This window comes from Agelaius phoeniceus, chromosome 12 (assembly GCF_051311805.1).
Source record: "Agelaius phoeniceus isolate bAgePho1 chromosome 12, bAgePho1.hap1, whole genome shotgun sequence".
In the NCBI taxonomy this organism is placed as follows: domain Eukaryota; kingdom Metazoa; phylum Chordata; class Aves; order Passeriformes; family Icteridae; genus Agelaius; species Agelaius phoeniceus.
This window is the reverse complement of record NC_135276.1, coordinates 9,459,846-9,482,164: the sequence shown is the minus strand read 5'-3', so window position 1 is coordinate 9,482,164 and position 22,319 is coordinate 9,459,846. Positions and strand designations below refer to the sequence as shown.

The following is a 22,319-nucleotide window of genomic DNA, read 5'->3' as shown; positions in this document are numbered from 1 at the left end:
GAGTGCTGATTATAAACATTCCCTCATGCACACTCCTTTGTGTCAAATTAACATTCAAAATACAAATATTGTATCTTTGAATATTTTTGTAATCTCTTCCCAAGTATTTGAAATCTTCGATGAGAGACGATTGATGATGTTACATGAAATGTAGCCAAATGCTCTGTCACAGTTTTGGTCATATTTTTCATTTCTTTGGCATTTGCTTTGCTCATGCTGTTTCTTTGAATTGCCTGCTTCATGCTCTAGCATTTGGATTTTGATACAATGCATAATTGATGTTCATCTAGCTGCAAAGATTCAACTGTTGTATGTGCCATGCTGTCTGCACGCCTCTTCCTGGGATGTGCCCCACAACCTGCCAGGGCCAGTGCCCAGTGGAGGAGCGGCCAGTCACACTGGGGCTGGTGGCCTCGGCACTGCTCCCTGTAGCTGCTGGGGCAGTTCAGGCACATGGGTGGCACCCGGCCATCCCAGGGCCCCCAAAACACTCCCTTGAGGAGCTGGACTTTTCTGATCACACCTCAGGACTGAATTTGGAGTTCCTCTTGTGCAGCAATGCACTTTCTGTTGGCAACCATAAGGAAGAGAAATGTAAAGAGTAGGCATCATCTGCTACTCATCATACCCATCTATGGGATGAGTAGTAGATGCTTTAGACCATTCCTCTGTAGGCAGTTTTCCAAAAGCATAGGCTGTGTGGGGAAGGCATCCCAAGGCCTTTTCAGGTGCTGCTGGTTGAGACTAACAAGCTTTAGGACACAGATCTTGGCAGCCCTTCTTGCCTCTGTGGCTACAGACTTGCCACTTCACCCCCTCCATACAGCAGGTGTATTTGTAGTTCAGTGGGACAGACCTTTTATTTTACAATTTTGTTTTCCTCCATTCCCACTAAAACATTTCCTGTATTATCGGTACCCAAACTCTTTGCTTTTCCTATCAGCATGTACCTTGTTTTTACTAAGCAGAGGAAAATCCTGCAAGGGTGGGTCTTAGGCTAACATTATTATAGTGGCTGCCATTTAAAAAGTCAATTTTTGCCTACAGGCAAAGTATTGTTATCAGAGTTCATACCTATTTTGCATATATACAATTGTATCTTCCCTGCCTCTGGGGTGATAGGAGCAAATGCCGACTTCTTAATGCCGATTGTTGAATCTGAGGTTAAAATAAGAACTCACAAAATAAAAAAAAGAACAAAATGGTGGGTAGCAGGTCTCTGAGATAGATAAACCTTTTTGGTTGAAGCAGGAACTCCATGATGGCTTGATTAAGAATCTTATTTTGTTTGAGGGCCCAGCTGAAAAGCAGCTTGATCTTTCCTCTCATTTTTCATTCCTCCATCGTAAGTTTTGCAGGGCTGTGGAATATGGTTCTTCTCATGTGGACTTATTAGGTGGACATCCCTAAGTCTCTTTCAAGTTCAATGATTGCACATCAGGCCTTTCTCTGCAGCAATCCAACAACACCTTTGGATCTTTCCAAGTCATCTCAGCCACCTCTGCATGGCTCCAGTCCGTACCATGCATACCCTGAAAGCACCATCCTGCTGGGAACATCTTGGTGCTTCATTTGGCCTGGGGCTCTGCATTTTTATTTTTTTCAATTTAATTTAATTTTATTTTTAAATGTAACTTCTGAGAATGAGAGGAGTTGCAGAGAGCCCAGGAAACCTTACAATGCCAAGAGCATGAGATCTAGGTGAGTTTAGGCAAAAATAGCTCTGTAGGACTCCTGCTGTTAACGAGCCATCAGAGCCTCCTGAATGTCCTTGTGTTTTGATACCTTGTGTTTTTGTGGCATGCTCACACTTTCAGGTGGCTGCTTCAGCTCCGCTGTAGGACTGGCTCTTCCAGATCACTTTATTTAACCAAAAATACAGATTTTCCTTATCTTTTACACTATGTTTTCTGTCACAGACCGCATATGTTCTCCAGAGTCTGTCTACAGTGTGAGTTTGCACATGGCTTTCCTCAGTGGATTAAAAAGCTAATGACATATAAAATGAAGAAAATGTGTTTCTAAAAAAAAAATTAAAAACAAGCTGGCCATGTTGTGCACTGACAGAGCCATGTTATGACTGCCAACAGCCATATATGCCTGACTGAGCTACACACATAGTAAAAGAAAGGAATTTGTTTACAAAGGCAGAAACCTAGATCTCCTGAGTTTAGCACCCCAGAAGAAGGTTCTGCCCATGTTTCCCTGGCACAGGCGCCCCTCCCAGCTCTGCAGGATGTGTGTGCTGGTCCTGAGCTCTCCTTCTCTGCAGAGCTCAGGGCAACTGCTTCAGTGCTGCCTGTCAGCTCCAGATCATACCTGAAGTGTGCAAGCTGGCTGGCTCCTGTGCAGCACAAAGAACGCGTGTAAAGGTGGTATGAGTTTGAGATTAGGTTTTATGCATTGTAATCCATGTTTGTATGTTAGATAAGCACTACCCAGAGTCACTTTACAGTCTGTGTTATGCAGAGCCCTTGCTCAGCTGTGAGATCTCTTCCAGAAAGTCACTGGGTAGCAGTGACTCTTTTTATTCAAGATGAAGCTGGCCAGAGGGTTTGATTTCCACCTGGACTGTGGAGAGTGAATCAAGCAAATTGCACCAACATCAATGGGAGATGCTCTGTACATTTGCTTGAGCATAATACCACAGTAGAAAAATGTATGTCTCCATAATGCAGAGATGCTTACAATATTTTCTTGTTTTCATGCAGATTCTTCTTTTTGACTCCTTTAAGGAATATCATGTGTTACTGCACCCTAGGATTCCTGATTTAAAATATGTCTCATAGGGGAGGTTCATTCTTTTGGGCATATTTGCACTTAATGAGCTCTGAGGGATATTTGTGCCATGCAAAATCAGTTACCTGTCTTAGCCAGCCAGACCCTATTTAGTCACCCTTGGTTCTCTCTGTTTGCAGTGGCATCTCCTTTTGCCATCCCCAATAACTGGTTTGTGTCCCTGTCCCTGGGGAGAAGGAGTGAAGGAGGCAGCTCGGTAGGGGTGGGGGACAGGAGCCTCTCTGGGGCTGGATTGTGACATGAGTTCAACCCTCAGAGAACAAGGAAGCTCTGGTGCAGTTGTGCTGAGTGCTCATGTCAAGATAGCTGGGTAACCATCATTTTTATTTTCCAAGAAAAAGCTGAGAGGTGTTTCTGGGCTTTTTACTTGTCTGTAGGTATTTCAAAGAAATTTGGTCTTTAAGTTGATAATAATGCCATAAAAGATTGCTTTTTAACCAGAGACTTTTCCCTAGGAATACTGTTTCTTAATAAGACAACAAAATTAATACATATTTAAAAGAAATGCATTTATGTGAGTAAGTGGTGCAAATTGCCCCAGCATTATGGGGGTGCAGCATTTGGCCAGTCTCTGAGTGCTTGGTGATGTGCCACAAAAATAATGCTCATGGCTGGTTTTCAATTGCATTTTTAACTCTGTGCCCACTGCACCATTTCCCAGATACCTATACTAATGCAATCTTTTTTTAGACCATAGCTGATACTGCTGTAAAGTTTACATTGCTGGATACATACTTCCATGTTTATGCAGAATTTGCAATATCAGAATAAAGCCCCTTATGCCAATTCACCTGAACTCAGTCAAGAGGCAGTGCACCAATGCAGGGATAATAGAATATTTTTTTGCTGATGGAAATAAAAGTCTACCCTCCCACTGGAAAAAAAAAAAAATTAAAAAATTGACATTTTTAATGTTTTAATGCCTGAAAGAACCTCTAGTGTTTCTCAGTTAAATTTTACATTGAGGTGGGGGTTTTTTTAGGAGTTTTATTTCTATTTCTCCTTTTACCGGTTTTTCTGCTTCCCTAATGCCATCATGGGAACTGTTTATGCTTTCTCTTACTCTATGCATTGCTGAGTGTAGTTGACAACAACTGGCTTGTAGCCTGTCATGTTAATTATATACTATTAGAGAGCACTAATCTGATGATTATTTACACGATAGATTTAAAGTCTATCATGTCAATGTGTGCTTGGGAAATGGCAATGTGAAAATCAGTGATACACATCAGTGGGAGCTGGTGTTTCAACAAACACCGTGTGCTGTCCCAGGCTTGCTGGGCTAGCTCAGGGGGCTGCTCACCCTGCCCTGCATCCCCAGCTCAGTCACCTGCCTCTGAGCACTCAGAAATGCAAACTGCACCCAGCAGCAAGGCAAATGCCTTTTGAGCAGTAGCTGTGGGATGCAGCTGCCACCCTGCACCCAGCCAGGGGAGGGGTGGCTTTGCCCTTGGCACCTCGTGGCTGGGGGGGCCTGGAGCTCTGGTGCCTCTGTGTGACCACAGTCACTGCACACTGGCACTGCAGGAGGCACGGGTGGGATGGGGGCACCTGGCAGTGCTGGGGGCCTGCTGCTGAGGCTGGGGACTGTGCCAGGCCTGTAAAAGGAGTAAAAAAGGGCTTTACACCTATTTAAAGTAGGTTTAAAGCTTTGGGTGTTTTTAAAGCATCAGCATATTCCAGTGGGATGTTTAATAAGAGTATAATGATGTTTTAATTTTAATTTTTAATTTCACAAGAAGAATAGATGCCAAGTAGATGCTAGTTATTGCTGTTTGTCTGTACTGAGCTGTTCTATGTGATATTGTCAATAGCATGAGAGGATGAATGTGTTCCTGCTGTGCAGCAGTACAGGGAGCTGCTCCCAGGGAGGAGAGCAGGAGCAATAAGGTGTATTTAGTTTTCAGCAATGTGATGGCATGAGGGAGGACAGTGCAGGAAATAGGCTGTGTGGCCATGGATTCAGGGCTGTGTTACTTCAGTTTCCTCAGGTATTGACATTAAACTTGAAATAACACAAATGTAAGTATTTCAAAACATTGAAATACATTACTTGAGTTAAATTGTGTGGGAGTTAGGTGTTCTTACTAAACTCTAGTTATTCCTAGAGGTTCTTTAGTCTGGATAAAGCTAGTTCTCTGTGTGGTTGTATGGACTTGCACACTCAAAGAGAGCATGTGGTTTTTTTCCTGTATGGGTTTTACATTTCCATTTTTCCATGGAAGCTAGTGGAGTTATTCCTTAATCAATTATCATGAAGGAGCAGTCAGACCTATCAGGCTTCAGTCCACAAAAGGTTTTAATATAGGCTATTAAAAAAGGCATCTTCAGAGAAAGGCTGATAAAGTGTGAAGTTATTGTGCTGAAGTATTGTGTGCACTTCTATAAATTATGTTTATGCAGTTTCCCAGATTAATATCTAAATCTAAAATAAAGCTTTGCAGGCAGGCCCCTCTGGGGCTCTGCAGACAGAGATAGATGATGCACAACTCCATGAACTCCTTTGAACTTTCAGATTTTATTTTTCTTGTAAACTGAAAATTAAGTTGATGAAGCTGGGCCTGGCAGCCCCATCCCGTGAGTGTGAGGCTCAGCCTTCCCCTCAGGAGCAGTGGGAGCACACAGCCTGCAGCCAGGAGCAGGGCAGGGGCTCTGGAGCAGCACAGGAACTCGCAGTCAGGAGGAAACTCCCTTCAATCTCATCCCCAGTCCCTCTGGGACCATGCTTCTTTTTGATGGTCATTTTAATATTGCAGTGTACTGACATATACTGGAGGCAGTGAACTTACAAGCTACCCTATAAATAATTTGGCATCTAATTCTGCATATTTTGAGCTCGAGGCCCCCTAAGATGATGAAAGAGTTTAAAGCCCGTTGTGTGGTTAGGCTAATTTAGCATGGAAAAGAATACCTTTTTGAGCCTGAAGAAGTACATCACAAGTAACCCTGGAGTTTGTTACCAGGAATCCATAGGAACTTCCTCTAGGACCAGCAAGTCCTGTGGCTTCTGTCCCCTAATATAGTCCCTGATTTCCTGAATCCCATTTCCCCAGAGAGTCTCCCCACCTGAAGAAGAGCAATTGCCTTTTGTGCTGGTAAACCCTTGTCTGGGCTGCCCATCCTTTGGAAAACTATGATAAACAGACCTGATTTTAATGACTCTTATCCATAGGCAAATGTAAGGAAAACCAACAGAATTACATATGAATGCATGTTGGGAACTCTGTATTTTTGCTGGTATTCCTTACATAGTTTCTAGAAAAATCTGAGCCCCCATGTTATCATTTTTCATTAAAGTGATGTTTCTAACCGCAGTGGACAGCTCTCATATCCCTTGAAAACTTATAATAGTAAAATTGTCATAAGGATGAAGCAGAAATGCAAGATTTTATTAAACAATCTTCAGCTCATAAAAGACATCAGTGTTGTGCCATTCTAGATCATATAAATATATTTCAAAGCAGAATCATATTTCAGCAGAGAGATAAAGCACAAAAGAATATGATTAGTGGATAGCAACATAAAATATTAAACCATCCAAGAAGGGGTGTAGGTGTATGTTTATCCACACAGGCAAGTCGGGGGCTGAGAGCAAGGCAAGATTTTGGCAATATATCAATGGAATCATGAGCACAGATATCCATGGCATTGTGTGTGTGTGTTGTGCCGTGGCAGGGGGGTTTGGCATGGTTTCTCACAGCGCAGAGCTGGGTGTTTCCACACAGCCACTGAAACTGCTGAGGGAACATGATGGGTGTCTTTAGTCTGGCAGAGTCGTCAAAGGGAGATATGAGCTCTACCTGGATAAATAAATAAGTATAAATAGTTTTTTTTCTGATATGTGACCAGATTATTTTCCAGTTGATTTCCAGCCAAGGTCCCAAGGGGGCCACAGATCAAAAAAAGATAAGGGTCAGTTACAAGGTTGAGCTCATTCGGTGTTGCCATAGTAACTGACCTCCAGCATCCCTGGGAGGACGGCACCCAGCTCCCCAGGTGACATTTCTGTTGCCACGCCATCAATCCACTGCCTTTCCCCGCCCAGGCTGCCTGATGGCCGTGCTGCAGAGCACCCGGTGCCGCTGGCACTGCCGGCCGGAGCGTGGGCTCTCCTTGGCCCCAGCAAAGGGAGTGCAGGCTCTCCTTGGCCCCATGCTGCCTGGGCTCTCCTTGGCCCCAGCAAGGGAGTGCAGGCTCTCCTTGGCCCCATGCTGCCTGGGCTCTCCTTGGCCCCAGCAAAGGGAGTGCAGGCTCTCCTTGGCCCCATGCTGCCTGGACTCGCCTTGGCCCCATGCTGCCCCAGCAAGGGAGGGGCCCAGCCGCACCGCCAGGAGCAATTACACAAATGCAGTGGAGCAATGTGGCCCAGATGGTTTGGGTAGCAGGTCATGGGTTTAGGCAGCAGTGGTGAGGAGGAAATGTTGACTGTGCAGCAGACATTGCCTTCGTCCACTGTGACCATCTGCAAATTTGCCATCCCCTTGCAGCAGTTGCAGCGTGTCCTCAGACTTTGGTTTTACTTCCATCCTTGGATTGTTTGTAATGAAAACCAGTGGTGGAGTGGTGCAAAGCAGATGAGGGATCAAAGTGGTTCTCTGCAGGCTTTGTGTTTGAGCGGGGTGTCCATCACTGCTGCCCTACCCTGGTTCCAGCCCCTTGCTCCTTCACAGCCACATGGAAAAAATTGCTGGGGAAGCTGCTTTTCTTACATTATAAATTTTTCCCTTTGATTTCTTATTTACTGGGAAATGAATTGCATAAACAGAATAGTTCCATGCAGTTTTCATTTTATTTCCCTGTGTTCATTCCAATTTCTATTTATTTCTACCATAATTAGAGCACACGGCCCATTTAATTCTACCAAATTTATGATCTAATGGACAGAAGAAGGTTCTCTGTGCATACAGTATATTAATGCTTTGTTACACTGAATCACAGTATTTCAAAGTTCATTAAAGGCACGGTTAACTCATGGATGTGAACATCTGAGTACAGGGAAGAAATTCCCTTTTATTGGCTTAATTTGCTGCAGTAGAGTAGAAATATACTGGTCTGGAAAGCTATAGTGTGGGATGTACATGTTGTTGTCAGCAAGGAGCATCAGATTATTTTACATGATCTCTCAAATTAGGAGTATTGCAGTTATTCCATGAGGGGAAATTTTTGCTTTATTAAATGAGTAGAAGAGAGAAGTTTTAACTAATAGTAAAGACAATGCCATCTTGATTTTTGGTGTTCAAATCTTCTACTTGTTGGTATAACATGTCAGTACACGACAGTGTTAACATGTACTTTCACATTGCCATTAATATAGTTATAATTAGAAATGCAGCTGATACAGTAAATGGGTTTAATACAGCATTATTAATTATACTGCATCCTCGCCAGGAGGCTGCTGGTGTCGGTTCTCTTAGAGGCTTAGAGACTCATTGTAATATGTATTAAATGCACATTGCTGCAGTAGAAATAGCTTTATGGAGAAGCGTATTCCCACTCTAAAATGGGCAGGATGGCAGTGTAAGTGCTACTAAACACCCTATCAACATATTTAAAACTATCCTGCAAAGGCACCCGGCCTTGGGAACAATGAGTGACGTGCTCTGCCGCCGCGGTTCAGCTGGGTCTGGCAGCCCACTAATCCTCACTAACAGGCAGTAAATTATGTACCTCCAAATTTATACAAACGCCTGCCTTTGACATCAGCGGGCACCACCCAGGTTTCACCTTCAGGATTCAGATAATCAGCTCTCATTCCTACTGGCTTCCCTCAAGACCAGTATGGAAATAAGTATGTGTCTGCCAGGGATCAAATGCTTTTGGAGACAAAAGTAGGTACTGAAAACATTACAGGATACTATCATCTCCCCATGATACTTTTACACAAAGCGCTCTGTTCCTCTTTTGGCCTGACATAGTTTCAGCCTGACAGAATCCAGCAGGCCTGCTTGTTTTAAACAAGAGCACATCCTATTATTTTTTTGAGAAATGAAGTGTAAAATTAATGCTTATTATTTTGAGCTCAGGAAAAAAAGGCAAGAAACCCAAGATTCTTGTTTGCTGTACATTGCTTGTTTAGTCCTGTAATCATCTGATCCCTCCACAGATACGCTTATGAAGAAATGGGAGAAGATCTGGCATAACAAACTGTAAAAATCTGCATTTTATTTTACAAATGAGAGGGGCTGCATAATTCACTTGAGTTATGTAGGTCTCTCATAGATGCTTGTCATGCTAGAACAAAAAAGGCGAATAAGAATGAGGGAAATGATGATATGTTTGCTGTTGCCCAGCACCACACATTTGACTGTCACACCACATTGTCAAAAAGCCTCCTTGCATGTACCTAGATGATCTTATATAATTCAAGGAAGTTATTCTCTAAAGGTGACTGAGTATCCCTATACATGTGCTGTGTTTCTGTGTAAAATAATATGCTGTAAAATGCCATAGAGGAGAGAGTGATTATAGCAGCAATTCTATCTATATCTTTGGGCATTTTCATATTTTGAATACACATGCATGAAAAGAGAAACGTTTGTCATGCTAACCATGGTACTTTTTCCCTCTTTTTTTCTTTCTGGATGGTTTTATAGACACAAGAAATACATAATGGACTCCTGTGGGAGTGGAATAAAAACCCCCACCGGTGAGGAGAAGGCCTTATAATTCAGAAGTGGATTTGCAAATCAAAAGGTCTTGCCTCGAGTGGGATAAATTTCCAGATCTGCAGGAACCCATTATGTTTTATTATTTTTCATTCTAGTTTTAGTTTGTTTGTTATGGGTTTAACTATTTAAAATACTGCAGGGATCAGCCAAGAAAATACACAATCTCTGTTACCGAATTAAACATACCAAGCTTGTAAGGATATTCTTTAACTGAAAAGCTGAGCATTGTTTGTTTTTCTTTTCTTTTTTTTAGTTTTACTCAAATTATAGATATTTAGGCTGGAAAAGGAGCAGCAGTCTAGTCATCAGTATGTGTCTATCTGTATTTATGAACACATGTGCTCACACAGGACCATAGGCTGTACATGAATCACTGTTTTCCAAACACCCAGTATGTAGAGGGTAGAAAATTAATGTCAAACATGATTTCTCTGATTTATTCGTAGAAGGCATTTGTTCCATTCCCCCCAGTTCCTGCTTTGTCCTCTGCGGGTTTATTGCAGCATTTGGTTGCTGTACACAGTGGTGTGGCTGGGCATGCTCAGCATGAGGCTCATGTCCCTTCCCATCTCTTCTCCCCTCTGGAGCAGGCTGCAAAATTCACACAAAGCCAGAACTTTTCAGGCAAGGGTCTGATGGGAGAATGCAGCCTTAGGCCACAGTGAGGGGAGAGGGCCTGGTCTGGAAATGTACACACTGGAGAGGGCAACGTGCCTGCCCGTGGAGGCTGCGCAAGCGGAGCATTGCAAACCTCGGCGCGTCCTAGAAACATCCCAGTCCCTGCTTGTGGCTCCCCAGGGAATCCATAGAGCTGCTGCCACGGAGCTACCAGCCCTTTCATCTTTCTGTTCCTGGCTCTTTCCTTTTCTCTTTTTATCTCCTTCCCAACTCACCTGTTTACTTGTCCCCAGGCTGCCTCCCATTCCCCAGGCAGCTCTGGTGCAGCACTCACTGTGGGCACCCACTGCCACACGGGTTCCAGAGGCAGCACAGGCAGCTCCCACTGTCCAAGCCTTGTACAGGGGCCTTGGGATCCTGATAGTACCAAAGGCTTCATAGCAAGCTATACTTCCCTTCTCTTTAGCCCCTTTAAAGATAGAAAAAGCTAATTTGAAGCAACTGTAAGTAAAGACCATGCTCGTGAGGGCTCACATTATTTGTAAGAGCCAAATATATTTGGCAAGGATTAGTGCATGGGGTAATGTAGTCATTTCTTAGCAATCTTTGAACTAAAAATTAATAGTCATTGATATTTGAGGATGTAAAAATAAATGTGAGTGTAGAACAAAAGAAAGAATTTATTTAGTTTTTAAAATGAGTTTTCAAGAGAAGTTCATGGACTGCCACAGTGAAGGAAAGAACCATTTTTAGGGAGTTATTTGCAGAAACCAGGCACAGTATTAAAACCTTTTAGGTAGTTTCTTTAGGTAGTTTTTATAAACCATATGTTATGTTTTCTAAAATTCTGTAACTCCCTCCCTCCTTTCAAGAAAACCAAAGCATCGTTTAGTTTTATGTGTGAAAATTGCTTTAATATGACTTCAGTACCTCAAAAAAAAAAGCTCAACTGCACCCAGAACCACAAACTTCAGTAAACAGAGAAGCATATCATCTTGCAAAAGTGATAGGCTTGAACCAAGAGTAATAATTATTGCTATTTCACTGAGTTCAGTTAGAATATAGACACATCTAAAATGGGCCCTGTGTATTCAATACTGAAGATATATGACAAGGAAATGCCACTGTCAAATTACATTTAAATACCTTCAGTGGTTTCTCTACACCTTGTAAAAAGCCAAGATATACAAAAAAATTTACACTGACACTCTGCTCTCAGCTCCTGCTATTCTCCAACACTTCCTTCCTCTCCTGAATGTTTGCAGTGTACTCTGTGGTGAATACATCACTTCAGCCCTCTGTCAGCGCTGGTGGCTGAATTCACACTATTAAAGTACTTTTAAATGCTGTTTGGCTCTTTAATCCCCTGCACCCAGGGCAGGGCTGCTGTCCCTTTGTGGCAGGGCTGTTGGGAGCCCTGTGTTGGACGGAGCGCGGGGCGCTCCCAGCACAGCCAGGGTGTGGGGGCTGCAGCCCTGAGCTCCAGCAGCCCCTCCTGCTCTGGGGCTGGGGTCCTGGGGGTCCTGGGGGGCCCTGTGCCCAGCACAGGCCTTCCCCACCGGCTGCTGCTGCCTCCCCGACGCTAATCTGCTGTGTCACTAACAAGTTGTATCATTTGAACCTTGCAGAGGAAGGCATCAATCATGAGTGCAAGCTGTGTAACCAGATGTTTGACTCTCCGGCAAAGCTCCTGTGTCACCTGATTGAGCACAGCTTTGAGGGGATGGGAGGCACATTCAAATGCCCTGTTTGTTTCACAGGTAAGACAGGGAGGCCAAGACAAGCCTCAGCGTGCATGGCTAGATCCAGAAATGACACTCGGGGGATTTGTAAAATACTGTATTCCTTTCCCTGGGAAAAAGAAATACTGTGCTTGGAAATGTTCAAATATCCTCTGTCTGGAGCTGGGGCTCGCTCTGCCGAGCAGCTCTGCCACATGCAGCAGGCTCTGCATGGCCCCCACGTCTCCAAACATTTACATTTTGCCTGGTGGCTCACAGTTGCTGTGTGTTTGCAAGGGCAGGACTTGCAAGCCCTAATTCACCTGAGCAAGGATTCTTTAAAGGCCAGGTGGTTCATGGTTTGCTTGCAGTGCTGAGTAAAGGGGAGTAAAGGTTTGATAAGACCAAATTGTACAACTCTATGGTTTTGCCAGCTGCTCTCTCGGAGTTTTTTTTTAATCCAGTTTTCTTACAGTGGTACATTTCTAACTCCTGTCTGAGAGCCTGCTAGGTATTCCTTCTCTGTAGATCATTTAAGCTGTCTCATCAGTGCAAATGATCGTGGGTGAATCTTGCTTTTCCAAGATGGGCAGGGTGCATGCTAAAGGCTGCCTTTTATACTCTCTTCAACACAGTTAACCTCTGCATTTCCAATCTGTTTGAGAGATAAGGATGGTGTAGGTGTCACTGTGGGCCTGTTGTCAGTAAAGGGGCATGGCAGCACCTGCCATTCCTTTAACTTTGGTGGGAATAAGATGAACCTGCATTCTTTAGGAGAACCATTTGAGAACCATTTGAGAAACTGGTTTTTGTGTGAGCTTGGAGTTTATATATCTGTTCTGAAATGTGCTGTAAAAAATTTTGGATGCATTTGTTAAATTCTGCTGAAGAAGCCATTTTCACATACAGGTGACCATTCGTGTAAAGTGACACAAAAATTAAATATAGATATATTTTTTAGCCAGTGGTTCAATATGTTCCACTTCAAGATTTCCCTCGGTAAAATCAGAATACTTGTCAATCCAGAATCATAATGCAGATGCTGTGATATTTGTGATGTTAAACAATAATCTTTTTCTTTTATACTGACTGGACAACCTATTTAAAAGATCTAAAAATTGTGGCAAGCCTGCCCTTTCAGATTCACATTTCTGCCAGAAATGCTGTTCTGGACCACGTGCTTCCAGACCAGCCATCAAGGCTTCTCCTGGCCCAGTTGTCCTGCATTAAAAATGCATCTGATGCACCTGCCATGGGCCCAGGGCTCCCCATGGGAGCAGTGACGTCCTCTCTTTGGTCTGAAGGCTGAGTTCTTCCAGTTACCTGGACAGTGCTAGCTTTATGTGAAATATCAAAAATCCATACAGGATGTAAAGTCTGTTAGAAGTAAGCTGACTGTCAGCCTGGAGACTCTAAATTGACTACTTGTAAGGAAATTCTGCTGAACCAAGTGTATCAGCACTTCTCTGGCAGATATCCTTGGACCTTTTACAGCTGCAGAGACTCTGAAGTGCAGTTTGAGACGAGGTGCCTTATATGAAACAATCTCAACTAACTGTACTGTGTTGTTTCAGTTTTTGTACAGGCAAACAAACTGCAGCAGCACATCTTTGCAGTGCACGGGCAGGAAGACAAAATTTATGACTGTTCCCAGTGCCCACAGAAGTTCTTCTTTCAAACAGAGCTTCAGGTATGTTTACAACAGGAGTAAAAACAAAGCTAAAGCTGTTGATTTCTCTGTGCTACTGTCACCCTTGTGCAGCATTTAGAAAAGGTGCCTAACCTTGGTATCGTCTTTTCTGCCCTTAAACAGTCTCTCAGTCTCCTCCTGCCTCCTTGGGTGCCTGGAGGAGAAAAAGGTCTCTGAGCATGGCTGGAATAAATAAATAAATAAGACAAGACAGATATCATGATTTATGAGTATTTCTCTTGACAGTAGTGTTGCTACATCCTTACATGTCTACGTCAAACACCTTGTAAATAATTTCTTTTTCTCCATTAATAATTTAGGGACTGATTAACATACAAAGACTAAGCAAATGGTAGCTGCCCCATCCCCTTCCCTGCTGCTAAATCATAAGTAAAGGAATTTTCCCTGCTAAGTATGAGACAGCGTAGGTGCATCTCAACATGATGCTCAGGTAGAGGCTCCTCCCAGGCAGCAGCACATTGCCAGGCTGGGCTCTGCACCCCAGGCCTCCCACACCACTGTCCCTGGCAGCACTGGGGATGCAGCCACAGCAGTTGTAGCCTCCACAGAGCCAGTGCTTGGCTCACACCCATTCCCAGGGGCACAAATCCTTCTGCAGGGGCTGGGCCCTGACCTGGGCATGCTGCTGCAGCCACGCTCGGAGCCCTGGCCCCAGAGGCCTCCTTGGAGCAGGTTAAACCCCACCAACAGCCTTGGTGCTGAACCCACAGAGACCCTGAACCTCCATGTGTGTGTGCAGGGCTCCTCTTGGGCAGTGGAGCCCAGAGCCTGCCCTGGCACAGAGCTCGTGGGGAGGTGCCCACCCTGGCTGCCTCCTCACACCCATCTCACCTGTGCAGCATGGCACCAACACCACCCCTCCCATCCCCTGGGAAAGGCAGTCTTTTTATAGAATGGTACCATATGCCTCATTTAAATGTATTAGCTTTATAAACCACGACTTACTTAAACTTTGGAGGGTTTTTATTTATCTTGCTGAATTCCCAAGCTGCTGCCTCTTGTGTTGTGCTGTCATGCTGTGGAAGGATGGCTGATCTTTTCACTTTGTTGATTTTATATTTTTTTTCTCCCAGGGGATCCCGCCTTTCCCTTGTTCTAGCGACCTGATTTGCATAAGTGTACAAAAGTTTTAACTATACCTTGTTAATATTTTAATAAAGTCAGCAGATTTTGGGTTTGTGTGTTCTCACTATGAACGTTTTATGAAGGCAGCAGTGGCTTGCAAAGGCAGCTTTGATTTTTTCCTCCCATATCTCCCTAAAAGTGGTGTTTGGTCAAAATGCCAGCACAATTAAAATGGGAATACTGGCTTCCTAGGCCACTGCATTAACCTTTAGAATCAGATGATCAAATAAAGAGAACCTGTTTAAATTATAGTCTAAGCAGCCTATTTTTTGTAATTACAGATTTTAATTACATAGTGTTTCAATTCTGAAGTTTTGTGCATTGCACAATTGCTGAAAATGTCAGCTTTAATCATATAAATTAGGATTGTAATTTTTCAGTTTTTACGGAGGATTTTTCTACACTCAAAATTTTTCTGCTTATAATAATTCATAATAATTACATGTGTAGTTTTGAATGATGTTGGCTAAATGAAAATGCAATACTTAGCTGCACAGTTTTAGTCTTTATTTCAGTAGTGACTCAGAAATGTGTGTTTACTTTGTGCCAGGAAATTTACTAATGCAAATATTGGAGCCAAGGAGGACACAATATGTGTGTATAAATCAGTTAGAAATGTGTAAGACTTCTGAACCAGTTTGCCTTGGCATGATTATCTCATTAGTTTCTGGTGTGTAAGCTGCCTGTTCTAAATTCCTCAACTGTTGGTTATATTTTTGTTGAGTAATGAAGATTTAGTATTATTTTAGTGAACCAGTTGTTCAACTGCTACTTGGGGTTAAATCTGCATAAACCTTTCTGTGTCTTTAACTGTGCAATTATCTTATGTGGGCAAATCAGCCTCCATCAAGGGGTTCTGCTTGATGGATTTGACTGTTTAGTTCTGAACTTGCTTTCCTACTGGCATGAAATAACTGGTATCAAAACCTGAACCTACGCACTGTTTTCCTTCTTTGTATTTTCAAGTGAAACCACTGAAAATACATTTTAAAAGATTGAGCATTCAACTATTTCAAGAAGAAATTCAGAGTGGGGTGCTTGTAGAAAAGCAGGAAAAACATGGAAGGTGGGGAAAATGACAGGCAGCAAAGGGAAAAGGTAACTTTTAGAGATGTCACAGATTGGCATGACTTAGCCCTGCTGATTTTTGAACATTTCTTTTAAACAATGTGTGTGCCATATGATGAGAAACTGTAAATGCTGCTGTAAATATACCTCTAGTGGCTGGTGCAGATACTGCTTTGGTAGCTTAATGCTCTGGATGTGATCAAACCCTCTTTGTGCTGCTGAACTAGTAGTTGTATTTTAATATAGGATTTTGCTTTGAAGTTTACACCATCTGATGGAGCTGCAAAACCAAGGCTTAGGAACGCTCCAAGGAACTGAACTTGCTTTATAAACGGTGGGAATTTTGGTGAGAATCTGGAGCAATGAGTCAGTGATGTTACTTTGATGATATTGCCACAAGAAAAGAAAACAGAATGCTACTTAACTGCTTACATTATCTCACTGGAAATAAGGGAGGAAAACACGGGAAGGTTAAGCATGAAACACAAAGGAAAGAGTATGTGTGATAACCCCACACACCCTTAGGGCAGAGAGGAAAGGCTGGCAGCTCTGTGTTTTTCACATCCTCACTTTGTACAATTGACAGCTATGAATATCATTAAATTCTCCTGTGTCATGGTTTGACACTGGCACAATGCCAGTGCCCCCATGAAAATACCTTCTCCCTGGTTTCTGCTGTGAGATGTGACCAGGAATAAGCAAAGCAGGCTCCTACTTAGGGAAAAAAAAAAACTAGAACTTTATTAACTACTCTACAACTACAAAGAAAAAGGAACACACACACACAGGGAAAATGAAAACCTCACAAATGCATTTCCTCCTCCCCCCACCAAATTTCAACACAATACATTTGATCCTCAAATCACCAACTCTCAGTCCTGCACCACCCTTCAAACAATCAATCCTCAGTTCATCAAGAGGAGAGGAGTCCTTCTTGTGCCATGGGCTTCCCCTGGAAACACAGTCGAAGCCTCGTGTGTTTCCGTGTCACTCGTGGCACCGCCCGGAGTACATCTGCCGTCGTGACTTCTTCCTTTTCATGTCCAGTGCTCTCACCACTGAACACGGACCAGAACTGCTTCTAGGGTTGTCTTTTAAGGATGCTCTGTCCCGATCCAAAAAGGCACAGTCTCTCCTTTGGGACACCTGTCCCCACAATCTCTCCTTTGGGACACCTGTCCCCCCCATATTTTTTCACCCCCTGGGGCCGAGGGGCATCAACACTGAACCCTCTTGGCTCTGAGGCCATTGCCTCCCCCTAGAATGCAGTCTCTGTGTCACAAGGAACATGGTTCTGTCCATGGCTATACAAAAAGAGTCCAGCAAAAGCCACTCCATCATCTCTTCCCACTAGGATTCTTCTCTACTCTTCTACTATCTCTCACTCGCCCAGACCTCTCTCACACTGGCCCATTTTCTTTTTCATCTCCCACTCTATCTTCCAGGGAAGGTCAATGTTCTGTGACGTTCTCATTTTCCAAAAAGGGGTTAAAAGCTCCTACAAGCGGCCGGCTGAACCCCCCCCTCTTCTCCGTCCCAGCCGTGCTGCCGGCACAGGCCCATGTTTATCAAGCTTCAAGGTCACAGTCTCAGGCAGCGGCTCTTTCTCTCTCTCTCTCTCTGTCTCTCAGGGGGGGGCACCCGATGGCTCCCGGTGTCTCTCTCTCTCTCTCTCTCTCTTCCACCCTTCCACCCCGGGGCTCAGGCCTACCTCTCCCGGCCACATGGCTTTCCCCTCCCCCTGCCCAGCCAGCAGCTGGGCCGGGGGAGAGACCCGAACTCTTTCCCGCCGGAAACCCAAAAGGACCCTCCCAGGGGAGAGCTCTGCTTTTAACCCCGTGTTCTCAGAGGCGTGTCCATGTCTCAATGGCCAGGTTAAATGCCAATATTAAAGCCTGAATATCCATTGGCCAAAAACACAGCATCCCAAAAAACACATTTCCTGTCAAACCACCACATCCTGGAAAAAGGGTGAATGTATAGCTTATATCTAAAACACCAAGGCTATGGCATTTCATTCCCCCTGCTGCAATATGCTCACTGAAACAAGTGTAGAGGTGGAGGGTTGGGGTTTCCTCACATGCAGGGCAGAGGAAGCCCTTTCAGACAGATCCCCATCTCCAGGAGCTGTGCTGGGAGCTGATGGTCCAGCTCCTCAGAGGCAGCTGGAGCCATGGGCACTCGGATGTGGCAGATGAGCTTGCTCTTTGACAAGTTTTGATCTTTGCTATTTAAAATGTAGCAGGGAACCCTGCCAGCCCCAAAGATGGGTCAGAAATGATGACACACAATGGGTGCTGAGAGTTATATTTGTGGTGTGATTCACAGCAAGGAGAGATCCCTCCTCAGGTGTTTGCATTGAGAATTGTACTAAGCAAATTGTGACTGAGCAGTGGTTTTCAGAGAAAACTTGAGAAGGATTTTTGTGTGTACTCTTTTACCACACTGCTTTTTCCAAGGAGCCATCAAATAACCGGTGAAGTATTTGTATTTAAAGGATTAATTCCTGCTGTTTGCTTGTGTACTGTTAATCATACTGTTTCCTCCTAAATGATTACAATTGATGAAAACTAAGGCAAGGGATGTAATAAACAATGCGCAAATAATCCAGGTACCAAGGGAGCAGGGTACCTGCCAGGTCTTTCCTAGCACAGGTGTTCAGGTGTTTTATTGCCTGATATGAATAAAGGGCTTTCTTTTCTGCTCAGATTTGGAGATATGTCAAACCACTGAATTAAGAGAGCTTCACTGGAGGAATGTGCTGTCATTTGAAATGCCCAGTTTTTTAAACGTACACATATCAAAAGGAGCTACTATGGCTCATTGGCTAGCACTGTGGTCTGTCTCCCCTCTCATTTTATCTTATGTGAAAAGCTAGCAATTTTCATATATCCATAAACAGGAATGAGCTGCTGCACAGAAATTGCACTCATTATATTAATAATGATTTACCATGAATGTCCTCCAGGGGCTTGATTTGGTCCACATCAAAGTCCTTGGGATTCTTTCTGCTGATTACAGCAGATCAAGCCCTAAGCAGGTTTTCTCTTTTTAAGTCTGCTTTTAATATCAGCTTGATGTTAGATGTGCCACATCAGACCATAGGGCTGTGATGACATGGAGGGCTGTGACCTGCCCAGGTGAGGGGACACACAGGAGCTGCCCCGTGCTCTGATGTGACCCAGCAGGGGACACACAGGAGCTGCTCTGTGCCTGTGCTGGCCTCCCTGGGAGCAGGGCAGTGGGGAGCACATGTCCAGCTGCTTGTGCCAGTGGTCCTTGGGGCCATCTGGGTACAGCAGTGTCCCTGAAGCACAGAGGGGAGCCAGAGCCCCTTGGCTTGGCTGGGAGCCACCTGCCCGCAGGCGAGTCTGCAGGGCTGTGTCCAAGGGCTCCCTTCACCACCAGTGGAGCAATGAAGAAAGACTTCAGCAATTTTGAGTCTGTACCCAGCCATATCTCCAGCTCCTATTTGAAAAATGGACTTTACCTACTTTCTGGGGGTATAAGAAAGCTTACTTAAGTAGAAGTAAATTTTTGCTTCCACCCAGCCTTGTGCTTGCAGCAGTGCAGAATCTCAGTGTTTCTGTGCCCCAGTGTCCATTCAGGCAGTGAGAGAAAGGCAATTCCATGGTATCTTGAGGAAGTTGCAGAAAATGTTTCTCCTTGAGAGTGCGTGGATGGCAGGACAAATGGCATCTGAAATGTGGCTCTATCTCAAGGCAGTGCTTTCACTTGATGTAACTTTTGCTGTATTTCAGGACTTAGTGTGGCTTAGATGGCAAACACCAAGAGCTTCTTACTGAAAACATACCACAAGCTCTTTTTAAATTTCACACAAAGCACACACAAAACCATGTGTGGAATTAATTTTCCGCAACATCCTTTTTTTTTTCTTTTAAAACAGATCTTTTATCTTTGGATTTTGTGTTTTGATAGGCTTTTAAAAACCTGTTAGCTATTTTTCCTTCTTTTGTACTTTTATTTTTTAATTTTTAGATTTTAAAAATGTCATTCCTTCTTTAAAATTGTGAAAATGACTAGTCAGTTATCCTAGCAGATTTGGCTAGCGTTTCTTAAAAAAATGTTGCTGTGGTGCTTGGAGTATTGTTAAATTTTAATTATTAGTAGTTACAAAGCTAATAAATTACAAGACTACCAAAATCTATTCCAGCCATATTGCTGGGTTTCATTCAGACGCAGTCAGATAATTATAACCAACAATAATTAAAAATTAAAAGTGCTGTAGGCAGATACCCATCATGTTGAGTCTGCCTGCCTGAACATTCTTTATGGACTGCAAAACCACAAGTTTTATCTGTGATCTGTTTTCACAGTAGGGAAGAGTTTTTACCTATAAGGTCTCTGGTTTTCATTGTGTGTGTTTAAATTCAGAGGAGGAGGAGGAGGAATATATGGCTGTTTGAAACTTTAGAGTTAGGACCAGGCTCTGGTAAGGACCAAAGCTAAGAAACTTCATTGCAGACTACGTGGGGCTGGTGCTGGGTCTGCAGCAGCTGCAGCTGGGGTTCTGTGCAGGGAATGCCAGAGGTTTCCTGGGCCTGACATCCACAGAGGTTAATGTAATAGCAGGGGCTGCTCATGCTCACCCCTGTGTGGTTTGTCAGGCAGCACCTTCTTCCCCTGCACACAGGCAGGGGGTGTTTGCTGGGGCTGCTGGGACAGTGATGGAATCCAGACCACGTGGCCTCTTTGTGCGGCCACCTCTGCTGCAACAAAGGAGGGTGCAGAAATCTTGAATTGCTCCGTGTGTGGTGTAGTGCCAGGGTGTAACATTTCCATTTGGACAGATGGTTCTGATCAATATATTGCTGCATCTTTATCCTGTCTGAGGTCTCCTCAGTGAGAGGCACAAGGATCTCTCACCTGAGATGAAGATATGCCTGGCGCTGGAGCGGCATGGCCCGTAACAAAAACCCCTCCTTCACTTCTTAAACATTAGGGCCATTCCATAGCTGGCCCTGGCTAACAAAGTGCACACAACTTCACATTAACATGTGCAGAAAACCCAGCAGCCGTGCAGAGCGGAGGAAAAAAAGCAGGGAGCCAGGTGAAAGGCATCGTTTTAGCCATTAATGCACTTAAGCGCACCCAAGTGTCAACATGTGTGATCAAGTGTAAGGAGGCATGTCGCTGCAATGTGGCAGGGCTGGCACACACACGGGGCTTCCTCCAGCAGAGATGGCACTTGGATCTGCTGCTCAGGCTGCCCAGCTAAACCCGTCGTTGCCTGTCATCTATGCCCTAGGGCAAGGGTCCAACCAACTTTTGCGCAGGCACCATGCCATCCCAACAGATGGGCAGGAGTGTAAGCCGCCAAGAGACAATGTATATGCATCAATTGTGTTTATTGAAAGCACAATTCCTGGCTGGAAATGTTCAAATGTCTATTTATTTTGAGATAAGATGCCTTTAGTTAATGGGTAGGGAAATGCAGCTTAGCTTTGAATTAATTCCTTTATATACGTTACAAAATATAATGCAGACGTGGAAGTGTAAGATGTGGTGATTATGGGGAGATCTGTTAAAGGTCTGTCGTGACACAGAGTCCTCTGTGAAACTGACCCAATGTGCCAAGGTGCTACTTGCCCCTAAGTACCAGAGATCAAATTTGTAGGTGCTGCACATAACTGTACACATCTCTGGCTCAATACATAGCGATATGCAAGGAGCCAGCCTTTTACACTGGCAGGTTTCCCTTTGCACACAGGTGTATAAGCTCACCTCCCCTCTTAGTGGTGGAAAACACTTTTACTTTTTGGGGCAATGAGGGTGATACATTAATCCAGTTTACACATCTCACAAAAGAAATTTGTTTTCCATGTGACTAAAAGAGAGGAAAATATAATATAATATATATCTGACAGCATTGTTGCCCACCAGAAAGGATAAATTATGGAAGCATCCAGAGAGGAGTCTGTATGCACACATTAAAGGGTGTTCCCTTTGCCTACTTGTTAGCTTTATTCAATTAAGACTTCTTAGTGTTCGTGAAAGATGTGCTTTGCAGACCCTTCTGAATATACAATTTGATATTCATAAGGATCCAGGCATACTATATGTAAATAAATAAAGCAGCAATGTTGTACTTCCAGATACATTAATGCATTCCCCTCCTCATGGCAGCAGAGCACACGGGCTGTGTTAAACATCCATCCTGACCAAAAGGAGGAAGCACAGGAGAAGAAATGAGAAATGGATTTTCTCTCAGAAAGACCAGATTGCACTCTCTGGTCTGGCAATAACAATTACTAATGACATTTAGAGAGAAATTAAGGATGAGAAATGCAAGTTGGCATTTCAGCAGTGCCAGTCAGTAACATTGCATCAGAGCTCACAGGAGAGATGAGAAAAAGTTTAGGGATGGAAAATTAATTTTGTTATGTCAACAATTAACAAATACCTTTTCTTCATTCTTTACCACACTATCACAAATTACCACTGTGATAGTATTTAGCAGCTCCTCAGGTGAATGAAAATTTCAGCACTTTGAAATCCTTATTTCTAGAGTCAAAAGCACGTGTTTATGTTTTGCTGCGTTTTGTTGAACAATGAGTGATGGAAAGAGGTTCAGACTGACCAGAGAGG

At 43.7% G+C, this 22,319-nt stretch overlaps 1 protein-coding gene across 10 annotated transcripts in view; it reads left to right on the top strand.

Annotated features, from left to right (window-relative positions):
* Positions 1-22,319, top strand: part of ZNF423 (zinc finger protein 423) — a 282,260-nt gene that overhangs the window by 246,036 nt on the left and 13,905 nt on the right. For all 10 annotated transcript variants that reach the window (XM_077185134.1, XM_077185130.1, XM_077185131.1 and 7 more), the window contains 2 exons: positions 11,714-11,845; positions 13,381-13,496. In XM_077185134.1, coding sequence (XP_077041249.1) covers positions 11,714-11,845; positions 13,381-13,496 — 248 coding nt within the window. The remainder of the gene's footprint in view (positions 1-11,713; positions 11,846-13,380; positions 13,497-22,319) is intronic.